Here is a 13443-nt window from a genome sequence, read left to right on the forward strand (position 1 = left end):
GAGGGACTGCAGTCATCGTGGCATCCCAGTGCCTAATATGATGGTTGGCACACAGAAGAGGCTCAAAATTATTTGTTGAATATTGAATGAATACATTGTGAAAATTAATGAGTGAGCCTGATTTTCATCATTTGCAAAATTTATAAAGACAGACGGGGAATCAAATTAGGTAGACCAAAAGCAAATCTGGTCAACCTTCACTTTTTTTTCTTTCTTTAATTAATTAATTTATTTATTTATTTTTGGCTGCATTGGGTCTTCACTGCTGCCTGTGGACTTTCTCTAGTTGTGGCGAGCAGGGGCTACTCTTCCTTGCGGTGCATGGGCTTCTCATTGTGGTGGCTCCTCTTGTTGCAGAGCATGGGCTCTAGGCGTGACGGCTTCAGTAGATGTGGTACGTGGCCTCAGTAGTTGTGGCACGTGGCCTCAGTAGTTGTGGCTCACGGACTTAGTTGCTCCGTGGCATGTGGGATCTTCCTGGACCAGAGCTCGAACCTGTGTCCCCTGCATCGGCAGGCGGGTTCTTAACCACTGCACCACCAGAGAAGCCCCTTTCCTTCTTTTCTATTTCAACATTTTGATCAGTGACCAGGTGAAGGTGTGGGAAAAATATAAGAGTGACCATGCTCAGAACACTGAATACACCAGACGTGCTGTGTTAATAAGCACTTCACATGGTGGGTCTCACTTAACCTTCACAGTGACCTGGTCAGGCAGCTTGTATCCCCATTTGGTTGATAAGATTTAGGTGAGGAGGAGATAAGAAACTTGCCCACGGTCCCTCCTCCCCCCTGAAGTCTGCCCCTGGTCATAGTAATTTTTATCTGTTTTGCATTCACAGAACTTATTATTTTTATCTTCTCTTTCTGTCTCCTAAAATTAATTTCTGTGGTCTCACAAACTCTGTGATACGTCTGCCAGAAACTGACTCTTGGACTCTTCCCATGTCCACCCCCTGACTTTCTTTGTTGTTTTTGCATGGTTAACGTTTGCATTTCCTTCTACCTCCCATAAACACTTAATAATTATGAGGCACCATATAAGTGAGTAGTAGAGTGTAAAGATTATGTGTAAACTGGGGAAATAATAATGGAAGGGTTATATATAATATATATAAATTATATATATATATATATATATATATATATATATATAAAAATAACGATAGGGCTCATTAGGTGAGTTCTCCATCGTGTTTCAGGAAGTCAGAGATCTGGCCTGTGGAGAACACAGGTCTGTGCACGTGTGTGTTGGAGGGTAGCTGATGAAAAAAAACAGTGATTACTAAGGCATAAATGAGGCAGCAAATGAAGAAGGAGGGGAAAGGCATCCCTTCTAGATACCCCAAACAACTGCAATGATGTATTAAAACTACAAAAAACAGGCTTCCCTGGTGGCGCAGTGGTTAAGAATCCGCCTGCCAGTGCAGGGGACATGGGTTTGAGCCCTGGTCCGGGAAGATCCCACATGCCGCAGAGCAATTAAGCCCATGCGCCACAACTACTGAGCCTGTGCTCTAGAGCCCGTGTGCCACAACCACTGAAGCCCGTGCACCTAGAGCCTGTGCTCTGCAACAAGAGAAGCCACCACAATGAGAAGCCCATGCACCGCAACGAAGAGTAGCCCCCGCTCGCTGCAACTAGAGAAAGCCCATGCGCGGCAACGAAGACCCAACGCAGCCAAAAATAAATAAACAAAATAAATAAATTTATTTTTAAAAAAAATACAAAAACCAAAATTGGCCAAGACCAGCGTTCTCACAGCCCCCAAGGTTCACAGGACTTCGGTACCTGGTGATGAGCTCCTCTGCGGCCTGTGAGCACAGCTGCATCTGAGACACTTCTTCTGTCGCCAGGTCAACCGCATGCTGGATGTACAAATGCGTTCGAAGAACTGATTTACCAGAATCACACTTCTGCTTATCTTCCCAAGATTTCAGAGTGCTTTCAAAGGCCTATTTAAAATCAATATTGCAATGAATTGTTAGTTTAGAGCTCCGAGGCCCAAATAAATGTGTATTTAGATAGTACATGAATGACTTTGAAATTACTATTGTTTTCCCTAATCTAACACCTCATTAAATACATCATAAGTACAAAAAAGATATTTTAAAGTTTTCTAGTGTATTGCAACAAATACAAAGTAATGTAATTGATGACGATGATTATATGACTGAAAAGTTTAAAAAAAGACAGCTTCAATTTATGCTTCAATATTTACTAGTATATGCGTAACAGACAGGATGGATATTGCAGCCTTATTTGTTATGGGTGTGACCTTAATTAAGAATACATATTCTGGGGACTTCCCTGGTGGTGGGTGCAGTGGTTAAGAATCCGCCTGCCAATGCAGGGGACAGGGGTTTGATCCCTGGTCCAGGAAGATCCCACATGCCGTGGAGCAACTAAGCCCACGTGCTGCAACTACTGAGCCCACCCGCTGCAACTACTGAAGCCTGTGTGCCTAGAGCGCCTAGAGCCCGTGCTCTGCAACAAGAGAAGCCACCGCAATGAGAAGCCTGCACACCACAATGAAGAGTAGTCCCCGCTCGCTGCAACTAGAGAAAGCCTGCGCACAGCAACGAAGACCCAACGCAGCCAAAAATAAAATATAATTAAAAAAAAAATACAGATTTTGGAAAAGGCAAAACTATAAAGACAGTGAAAAGATGGGGTTGCCAGGGTTGGGATAAGAGAGGATGGGTAGGTGGAGGACAAGTGATTGTACATTTGTCAAAACCTATAGAATGTAGAACACAAAGAGTAATGTAAACTACTATTTTAGTTAATAATGTATCAATAGTGGCTCATCAGCTGTAATAAATATACCACACTAAAGCAAGATGTTAAGGGGAACATACTAGGGGAATATAATAGGGGAATAGGGAGGTGAGGAGGTATTTGGGAATAGAATCAGAATTCTCCATAGTTTCGGCTCAATTCTTCTCTAAACCTAAAAATATAAGCTAATTATTTTAAGAACTAAATAAATATTTGTTCATATTTTAAAGCACGATGATCTAAATGTCAGACTTCAAAGACAATTTAAATCTTTTCCCTTGGTTTCTATTTTTCATAACAATTTATGATTTTTTTTAAAGGAAAATTTAGAAGAATGTTTATTTGTTACATACCCTGTCCCTTGTGAGCATCTGAGCTCTGTTTTTGTGCACAATTTTGATAATCCCTGGAGGCTGAACCCATGCTTCGCCATCCACCTGCACCGGGACTCCCTCATCACCAAATATAGTGATTTTTACTGTACGGCACTGAAATAAAACAAGTTATTTTAGAGTACAAATCATCCTGAGAAGCTGACACTCAATCTTGTATTCAAACTTGACTTTTAATCCCTTCTGTGGAATGGAAAGTTATGCTTTTCCACTTAGGGTGACACGGTAACAACTGACATGACAAGAAAGTCCATTACTTTACAGATGAATATACAGTGTAGGAGTCATTTGGAATAGCTTTCTCAGTGGCCCAAATAGTGAAGTCAGGTTTGAGTAGCGAAACCAACCTGGGCTATTCGATGGTGCTGCAGTTTAATGACCCTTGAAACTGCCATTTGCACGCTATCAAATATTGCAACGACTTCCAGGATCTTGTCATCAAATGATGGTGCAGCAAATATCTGAAAGAAAAACCGACATTACACTTCCATTGATAAAGTTAAGGTTTAGGTGAAGTGGCACTTCAAGCAATGTAAACTCTGCAACAGACATATTTTTAAAAACTTATAAAAACCATTAGCAGAAAGGTAAGTAAATATTATTATGAAATGATAATCCAAGGACAAAAAAACATCACTGAACATAGCTTAAAATAAACACAATAAAAATGTTTTAAAACCCACACAGGTAAAATACTCCATTCCCCTCTTATAAAGCACTCGTAGGACCAATGAACTAATATATTTCCAAATAATTCATCTTGATATAAGATGTATTAAATACCTGTTCATACTAACTCAGATATCTTGATAAAATGATGCATGCAATTTTAGGAAACTAAAATTTCAAAAGGTGATGCAGATTTCATAAAGTTAAAGCTAATGAACATGCAAATTATGATCCAGTTCACTTGATATGTTCTAAGGGAAATCTTTCAAGGTGTTACAAGCAATGTGCATATGTGCTTTATATCTACAACAACTTTTCAGCGCATTTGAGAACATGAAAAGAAATCTCAAAGGATGAAAACATGTGGGCTTACTTTGCTTTGATGTTAAATGCATTTTCACAAAATCAACTAAACCTAAAAATTTTAAATTTCAGCTGTATTACTGTGTTCCTTTTACATCCTCTTTTACTATAACATAAATAATTATGCCTCTGAAAAAATATTCAGTATAAAGTAGTATCATAATTAAAATTTCTACTGAAAATATCAGGACACAAATTTGGGAACTTTTCGTTATCAGACTGCCTGGTTTTAAACCCTGTCTCTTCTACTTTTGAACTGTGTGAACTTTGTGTCAGTTTCTTCACTGATAAAATTTAGATAAAAGTTGAGGGTATTAAGTTATGAATGTGAAGCTCTCAGAATCCTGTCTGCCTATCTTTATTTATCTTAATCTCACTGATTTCTTCTCCTTAAAATATTTAAGAGTGATGATGCGCTGACAAATAATTGGTTGCTAATTTAAATTTTTATACTCCAATAGGATTGGAATATATTCACGTTATGAAAATTAAAAATACTTTCCAATTTATTTTATACTTTAATCCCTGCCTGCACATTTAAGAGCCCTGAGAAATTTGTTCAGTGGGAACCACTACATCACGAGCTTCAAATCAAAGGGCTTATCATTCAGTGTATGTGACTCTTCAAAGATCATGGTAGGGCTTCCCTGGTGGCGCAGTGGTTGAGAATCTGCCTGCCAATGCAGGGGACACGGGTTCGAGCTCTGGTCTGGGAAGATCCCACATGCCACGGAGCGACTAGGCCCGTGAGCCACAATTGCTGAGCCTGCGCTCCACGACAGGAGAGGCCGCGACGGCGAGAGGCCTGCGCACCGTGATGAAGAGTGGCCCCCACTTGCCGCAATTAGAGAAAGCCCTCACACAGAAACGAAGACCCAATACAGCCATAAATAAATAAATAAATAAAATTAAAAAAAAAATCATGGTAAACTTCTCATTTTTATTGTTATATATACTTTCATAATTGTGCCTTCTCTCATTATCTTTAGGACAAATGCATTTCTTTTTTTTTTTTTTTTTTTGGTGCACAGGCTTCTCATTGTGGTGGCTTCTCTTGTTGCGGAGCACAGGCTCTAGGAGTGCAGGCTTCAGTAGTCGCAGCATGCAGGCTCAGTAGTTGCAGCACGCAGGCCCTAGAGCGCGCGGGCCTCAGTAGTTGTGGCACACGGGCTTAGTTGCTCTAAGGGTGGGATCTTCCCAGACCAGGGCTCGAACCCGTGTCCCCTGCATTGGCAGGCGGATTCTTAACCACTGCATCACCAGGGAAGTCCCTAGAACAAATGTATTTATTAGGTTGTGTTTTTTTCTTTTTTAATACAGGAAAGTATAAAAACAAAAATAGCCCTAAACCTCAATGGCCAAATGAGCCCTTTGACATTTCTAAAAATTAAAATAATAATATAAATGTGGAAAATTAAAGGTATAGAAAGGTATTTTGGTAGGTAGAATAATATTCTCCCCCCTGCTGTCCAAAATGTCCATGTCCTAATCCCTGGAACCTGTGAATGTTACCTTACATGGCAAAAGAGACTTTGCAGATGTGATTAAATTAGGGACCTTGAGATGCGGAGATTATGCTGGACGATCTGGGTAGGCCCAGTGTAATCACAAAGATCCTTAGAAGTGGAAGAGGGAGGCAGAAGAAGAGATCAGAGCAAAGCAATGTGACAAGGACTCAACCACCTTTGTTGGCTTTGAAGATGGAGGAAGGGACCATAAGCCGAGGAATATGGGCAGCTTCTAGAAAGAGCAAAGAAATACTTACATCATCTTCTTTAGTTCCACCCCAAAAGTTAGTGCCTCCGGCGTAGCTGGGAATGTTCAACACTGCTATCCCTTGCAGACTGGGGAGAGGAATATACTGCCCATCACACTGTAAGGTCAAAAGCTTAGAGGTCAGATAAAAAGAGCAAAACCACAAGTTTGGAAGATACTAGAATACCAACGACAAAGGACGATGGAGGAAAGTGTGTGCAAAATGTTTGCTTTCCTGTAAATATATTCCTACACATTACCTTTATCTTATTGTTTTAATTTAAAAACTTTAAAAGGGTAAATAATTATAGCCAAAGCTGTTACAGAAAACCAAATTGAAAAAAATGTTTTACAAAACAACCGAAGTGTCCACTGACAGATGAAGAGATTAAAAACGTGTGATATTATAAACTTGTGATATATATATATAAATGGACTATTTTTCAACCATGAAAAACAAGGAAATCTTGCCATTTGCAACAACATGGATTGGCTTGAGGGCATTATGCTAAGTGAAATAAGTTAGATAGAAAAAGACAAATACTGTATGATCTCACTTATATGTGGAATTTAAAAACAAAGCAAACAAACAAGTAAAATTAAGCTCATCGATACAGAGAACAGCTTGATGGTTGCCAGGGGCAAGGGGGTAAGGGGTGGGCAAAATGGGTGAAGGGAATCAAAAGGTACAAACTTCTAGTTATAAGATAAATAGGTCGGGCTTCCCTGGTGGCGCAGCGGTTGAGAATCTGCCTGCCAGTGCAGGGGACACGGGTTCGAGCCCTGGTCTGGGAAGATCCCACATGCCGCGGAGCAACTGGGCCCGTGAGCCACAATTACTGAGCCTGTGCTCCACAACAAGAGAGGCCGCGATAGTGAGAGGCCCGCACACCGCGATGAAGAGTGGCCCCCGCTTGCCACAACTAGAGAAAGCCCTCGCACAGAAACGAAGACCCAACACAGCCATAAATAAATAAATAAATAAATTAAAAAAAAAAAAAAACGCACCTCATTTTAAAAAAAAAAAAAAGATAAATAGGTCATTGAAATGTAAAGTACAGCATGGCGACCATAGTTAATAATACTCTATTGAATATGTGAAGGTTGCTAAGAAAATGGATCTTAAAAGTTCTCATCACAAGAAAAAAAATTCTGTAACTGTGTATGGTGATATTTATTAACTAGACTTATTGTGGTGATCATTTTGTAATATATATAAAATATTGAATCATTATCTTGTACAGCTGAAACTAATATAATGTTGTATGTCAATTATACATCAAAAAAAAGAAAAAGAAAACAAATGTTTTACCTCTTCTTTCCTCCAAAATCAGGCAATACTTTTCATGAGTCTCTCCCAAGTCACTTAAGATATTCTTAATTGCATCATAGTCATCTTTGTTCTTATTTTAAACACTGAAAGCAGGCTCTTTGAGGGTAAACTCTGGCTCCTAACCATCTCAACTAGCACCTCTCACACTCTCTGGTAGTTTGCTTGTGCTCTGTAACTAACTGGTGACTGGTTAAACTCAAGACTGCGCTTTTTAAGGAAAAAACATGTATGTCAGAAAGCACTTTACACTCCATGCCTTCTAATTAATCACGTAAATGAAAATGAATTACCACTTAAATGAAAAGAAACATACAATATCACATAGCTGGCAAAGTAATTACATATGACATATGAGTAAATTCTTACCGAATAGAAGGTTTAAGCCTTCGTTTTTAAGAGAGGAGTTTGCAGATGTCATACTTAAAACAGATGCTATATTTTCATTAAGTAATTCCCAAATTAAAAAATAATTAACATAATTTTATAAAAATTGCATTTTAATGCCCAATGAAAATTATCTTCAACCTTTAGAACAAATGAGAATCCGGTCTGAACCCACTTTTCAAATATTTTAAATAACTGAGAATACTTCCTAACACTAACCCTTACAGGTGTTTTTACAACCTTTCTTTTCTTTTACATGAAAACACATTCAAAGGTCCACACTGTATCTAGGCACCTAGGGCCATTCCTGGCACATAACTGGTGATCAATGTGTATCTGTTAAATGAAAGTATTTAGTTGAATAATAAACTTTTTTCTGAACCCAGAAATTGAGCAAATATCTTTGTGTGCTTTAGAAAAAAGTCATATGGCTAACAAAGGAAATGGAAAAAATGCTCTCTCTGTAAATATAAAAGGCATATTTAAAAAAAAAATTCAGAGCAGTCCTTAAAGATTTTATAAAGGATACACTATTTGCAAGCATAATATGGAAAAAGATGAAAACTTTGAAAGATGAAAACTTTCCATATACTTTGCTGAATTTAATATATATGCATTAGGCAAAACACCCAGGGTTAAGAGCTTAATATCCATTTCATAGAGTCTCATAGGGAAAATATGAGCAGTACAGATTCAATAAATTAAGGTCACCTGACTCAACTGTTTCTCTCATATTTGGGAGTAACTTCAGTAGTGTTATATTCTTTTATAATCTTCTCTTTCTCCCCACATTTCCACTTGTGGTTCAAAATGTGGCAAAATGCTTTAAAACTGCAGCTACACTTTTTTTTTTTCTGATTAGTGTCTGCTTTTTCTGCTCCTTCCACTAGGAAATGTGGTGTAGTGGGAAGATAGTGGGCCTGTTTTGAATTCTGTCACTTATTTGGGCAAGTGCCTTAAACTTTCAGAGCCTCATTTTGCCATACCTAGTCCAGATAGTGTGGCCAATAAGGTAAGGGACAGGAAAGCATCTAAAACACATAGTAAGAAAAAAAAAAAAAAAAAACACATAGCAAGGAGTCAGTAAATGTCTTTCTTCAGTCATAATTACAAATTAAAGTTTTATGGGGAAAAAACATTGGAGTTGAAACTTCGGCTTCTCCAGTTATCAACTGTTTGATTTTAGTTAGGCAAGTGACTTCATGAAATAACTAATAATACCCGCCTCATAAAGAATGAAAATAACTACCTCATAAAGTTTAAGAATTAAAGGTGATTTGTATTGATAGGAAGCATTTAGGAAACTTCAATTATTATAACATGACTTAAAATGTAGCTATAATAATTATTATTGAATGAACTAAACAAAGATAGAAAGTACTATTATATAACAAGCCAAATTTAACAAATTATGGAGACATCTGTTATGAGATTATGGAAATATGTGAAATTACAAAAAACATGAATTAAACAACTATTTGTTATCATGTATTTCATTATCGATTACAGGTGAACATTGTTTTTTTCTTTCATGTATCTTAGTATTTAAAGGACTCAAAACAATATTTGATCATTATTTCACTTAAAAAACAGAACAAGCTGCGTGATACATGTAAATTAGGTATATCTGGACAAAAAAGTCATCCTTAAGAAAAGAATTTGAATCTTAATGACAGTTTTCATTCATAGGTCAAAGGTGTTTCTACTCTAAAACTAGGAAAATTTGATGTTACAATGTTATCTGCATTTCTGGCATTCCCATGATTGTAGAGAAGATTATAAACCTTACTCAAATGTTCTAAAACTCCGGTATGTATCAGATTCACAGTTTATATGGCTTGAAAACAGGGTTTATATTTGCATAATTCTTTTCAGTTTAAACTGTGATTTCTTGAACATTAGCTCGATGAATTATGATTCTGCACAAAAGCATTATTTTATCCATTTTGCAGATGGAGAAACCAAGGTTAAAGTCTTTCTTCTGCACAAAGTCAAGACACGACTTCTTCCATACGACACAACAGGGAAAGGAAAACTTCTGAGCAAAAAGTTAAGAGTTTTTTTGCTAACAACTGGCACGTGGTGAAAGGGACCTTTCTGGGCCGAGTTTCCCAAGCCTTGGGTCTTCTTCTGTACCTTTATCCCAAGTGATCTGGCATCAGGGAAATGAATTTTTAAACAATGGACCTTCCATAGTCCTCAGGGGTAGCAGGTGTTTTGTTTGTTTATTTTTAACTCTGGCAAAGAATTCTCTAATTTTTCTACTTTACCTTTTGTGTATATTAACATGCTTTCATTTATCTTGTTTTACTAAATTTACTTTCCTTTTAATCATTCAACATAAACTTCTGTGTTAAATGTTAAATGTTTATCTGTGGATAGATTCAGATAGATTCAGGGGTCTGTTAACTGGAATGGTAAAAACATATCTCTTACGGTCAGCAACCTCTGAAATTTAGCATTGCACTCAACTATAAATGTAGATAGCAAACCACATATTAGCAATACCCGTGACTTCATCACCATTAGAAACAGATATTTTCTATCATGTTACAGATGTTTCAGATATCTTTTAAGATCTATGTTCATCATTACTTCAAAAGTATGGTACTTATTATATATGCTGTTAGATGTTTGCCATTTTATGTGGCAATGAAGAAACACATATAATACTCTATAACACTTTAAAAAATATTTCGTTAACTTATTTCAATATTATTTTCTTTTGTATGTATATATATTTAACTAATGCTTTAAAAATAATATTCTGAGAAGGGGTCCGTAGTTTCACTAGCATGCCAAAGGGGTCCACAGCTCACAAAGTGTTAAGAACCTCTGCTAAATGGAGATTACAAAGCAGCCGTGTAGGATATTGTTCAGAATTTGGACCACCAATAAAAAAGGACAGAAATAGTACTTCTGAAGAGCTGAAGGCTCTTCCAGAAATAAAGGCAATGGAGTCATTCTGATTCCAGATAGTTCCCTAAATCTTAAAGATGCCCAGCTATGGGTCTTGATGATAGCACTTAACAGATTAGGGTAAATTGATCATTTGCCTATATCCCTCTCATGTCAGGGCCAGGAACTGTGCAAGACAACAGAGATAACAAAGATGAACACAACTTTCTACCTGTCCTTAAGGAGAGTGTGGCTGACTAGGGACATGAATAAAGAAAATGAATGATTACAGTACAATCCATAGGCAAGAACCCAAGTTGAGTAACGGATGGGGCTGCCAAGGATAGTGTTTACTAAGTGTGAGCCTTCCTCATTTTGTACCTTTTCAGCCAGTAACATCTATCTTAATTTTACAAGCAATGATAAATCAAACCAGCTGATCATGTAGTTATGCTCTAGAGTGGAAGGTAGAACAGGCTTATCTTTACTAGGACATTTAGTTGATAATGAATGAGCCAGGCACCTCTTGATAGGCCACGTTCCACTATCAAGATAACACCTAAAATAAAAACGTCCTGTTTAACACACTGAGTTGTCAACTTAAGATTTGCACACTTTTCTGTATGCAGTCTATACCTCAATTTAAAATATCTAGTTATAAAAAGATACAAGATAGGAAAGACATGCTTATCAGCATAAACAGTGAGCCCTGGATCAAAGATGAAAGAAAATAATATGCTAAGAAAGTAGTAGACTTTTCAGAGTCACGTCCCCAATTTTCTTTTTCCTGTTAATCAGAGATTAAATAACTTTTGCTGTCCTTAATTTACTATTTAAATTAGTTAAAAAATACTAAAAAGTTTAAATGCTCAAAATCTCTTTTAAGTAACTTGTTAGAGATAATTAAAACAAAAAAATACATTTAAATTAAAAGGTTCTATTTACTATGATATTTTCAGGGATTTGTGAAACTTCAGGCATTATAGAATTGGGTCAGAATTTGGAAATTTAAAATGGAAAAATCTGTTTAAAATACTATCCTGGGGACCTCCCTGGCGGTCCAGTGGTTAAGACTTCGCCTTCCAATGCAGGGGGTGCAGGTTTGATCCCTGGTCGGGGAGCTAAGATCCCACATGCCTCTGGGCCAAAAAACCAAAACTTAAAAAACAGAAGCAATATCGTAACAAATTCAATAAAGACTTTAAAAATGGTCCACATCAAAAAACGTCTTAAAACAAAATGCTATCCCATATATATGTACACCCATGGCCCTACCATTTCACAGAGCACCACAATTCCATAGGAACATCCAAATTTCAGGATCTAATGACAATGGTAATTGTGTCATGCATATCCAGTGTCTATACCTCCTTTGGTGTAAAGTTGATAACCATGTTTATTTTTTTCCCCTCAAGTGTTTAAACACTATTCAAGAGAAACTGAGGCCAAATCAGCTCCACAAATAAATCTTTTATTTTTGGAAAGTAAGATAATCTGAAATGTCTTTACTTCTAGATGAACTTACCTCAAGTTGAACTCTCTGTTCCAAATTCTTGTATGATCTCTGTAATAACTCCCGGGTTCCAAGGACTCCATACCACATCAAGTTTTTAGTTCGGCTCCTGAAAATAAATGTTGGCAGAGAATTTCAGTATAACTATTATTTATTTACTCTTGAAAGGCAGAGAGAGCAAAAGAGGTAATAAACGAAATTAAAGTAAAATTGCCTTTGTGTAATTACATTATTGCTATTACCAAAATTACCTGCATTTTTCAGGGTGCTCCTCTCTCTTATTATTAAATTCTAATGAAATTTTTGCATCTAATCCAATCCCAAAGTAATTGTTCATGACACATTTTTCTGAATATCCATCTCTATAATAAGGAAAAGTACATAAAAGTCAATTTCAGGTTCCTAACAACAATTACAATTTGCACACAAAGTAGCACTTAACACCATTCAAGCCTCCATTTCTTATAGAAGAGAGGAAAGCTTAGCAGGAGTCATTTCCTATTCATATGCCAAGCGCACGACCCCAGTACATGTCTGTGATTTTCGGTACATGTGATGTAAAGCGATGGTGGTCAGGGCAAAGCAGAGACAGAGTCATGGTAATGCTCTTCTATTAATTGTAACAAAATCTTAGTTCTTCTACCTCCTACATAAGCCCCTCACTACACACACAAAAGGGAGGGCCTTGCAGTCAGATGCCAATAGTCCTCTTTTTTTAATTAGAAAGTCTCCTCCACACTTGTACTTTTATTGAACATTTATTGAGCAGAAAACAACTAGATCGAGTCCCTACTTGTAGGTGCTTTGGAAAGTAAATACAAAGGAGTATAGTAGGGTCCTTCAGGAGTGTCATTAGAGAAATGAGACATAACAAAAGCAAAATTAAATATGGAAGTAAAAAGAAGTACATATTGAACAGCCAATTTTTTTAAGGAGTTTTGAGAAGGGAAGGGACCAGTGTGGGCCAGAAGCTTTCTGAAATAAGTAAACCCAGAGGCCGAATGTGGAAAGATGGCAGAATTGGCAAGACAGAGAAAAAATGAGGTGAAAGGAATAGCCAAACTGTGAGTATGAAGGCAGAGGTGAATAAAGTATTCCAGGAAAAAGTGTGCAGAGCTGTGACTCACTTCGCCATTGGGTTGTTATCCGAGACCACAGACTGGAAGGGACCTACCTCAGATCATGAAAACCACTGTATTTCAAGTGGGTCAATGTACTCATCATTATCGACTTTTGAAATTTTCTGATGATCCTTTTTGGATGTGAAACTATATTTACTGCAATGCATTTAAAATGTTACCATTTGTATAAAACAGAAACAAGGAAAGCCAAAACAAAATATTTGCAGAAGTATTT

At 37.1% G+C, this 13443-nt stretch overlaps 1 protein-coding gene across 7 annotated transcripts in view; it reads right to left on the minus strand.

Moving 5' to 3' along the window:
* DGKH (diacylglycerol kinase eta) overlaps positions 1 to 13443 on the minus strand; it is a 165491-nt gene that overhangs the window by 14359 nt on the left and 137689 nt on the right. For all 7 annotated transcript variants that reach the window (XM_059902884.1, XM_059902883.1, XM_059902882.1 and 4 more), the window contains 6 exons: positions 12339 to 12449; positions 12100 to 12196; positions 5970 to 6077; positions 3520 to 3633; positions 3134 to 3268; positions 1791 to 1954 (listed from right to left, as the gene is read on the minus strand). In XM_059902884.1, the coding sequence (XP_059758867.1) occupies positions 1791 to 1954; positions 3134 to 3268; positions 3520 to 3633; positions 5970 to 6077; positions 12100 to 12196; positions 12339 to 12449 (729 nt within the window). The remainder of the gene's footprint in view (positions 1 to 1790; positions 1955 to 3133; positions 3269 to 3519; positions 3634 to 5969; positions 6078 to 12099; positions 12197 to 12338; positions 12450 to 13443) is intronic.

Source organism: Balaenoptera ricei, chromosome 18, assembly GCF_028023285.1.
Source record: "Balaenoptera ricei isolate mBalRic1 chromosome 18, mBalRic1.hap2, whole genome shotgun sequence".
NCBI classification, from domain to species: domain Eukaryota; kingdom Metazoa; phylum Chordata; class Mammalia; order Artiodactyla; family Balaenopteridae; genus Balaenoptera; species Balaenoptera ricei.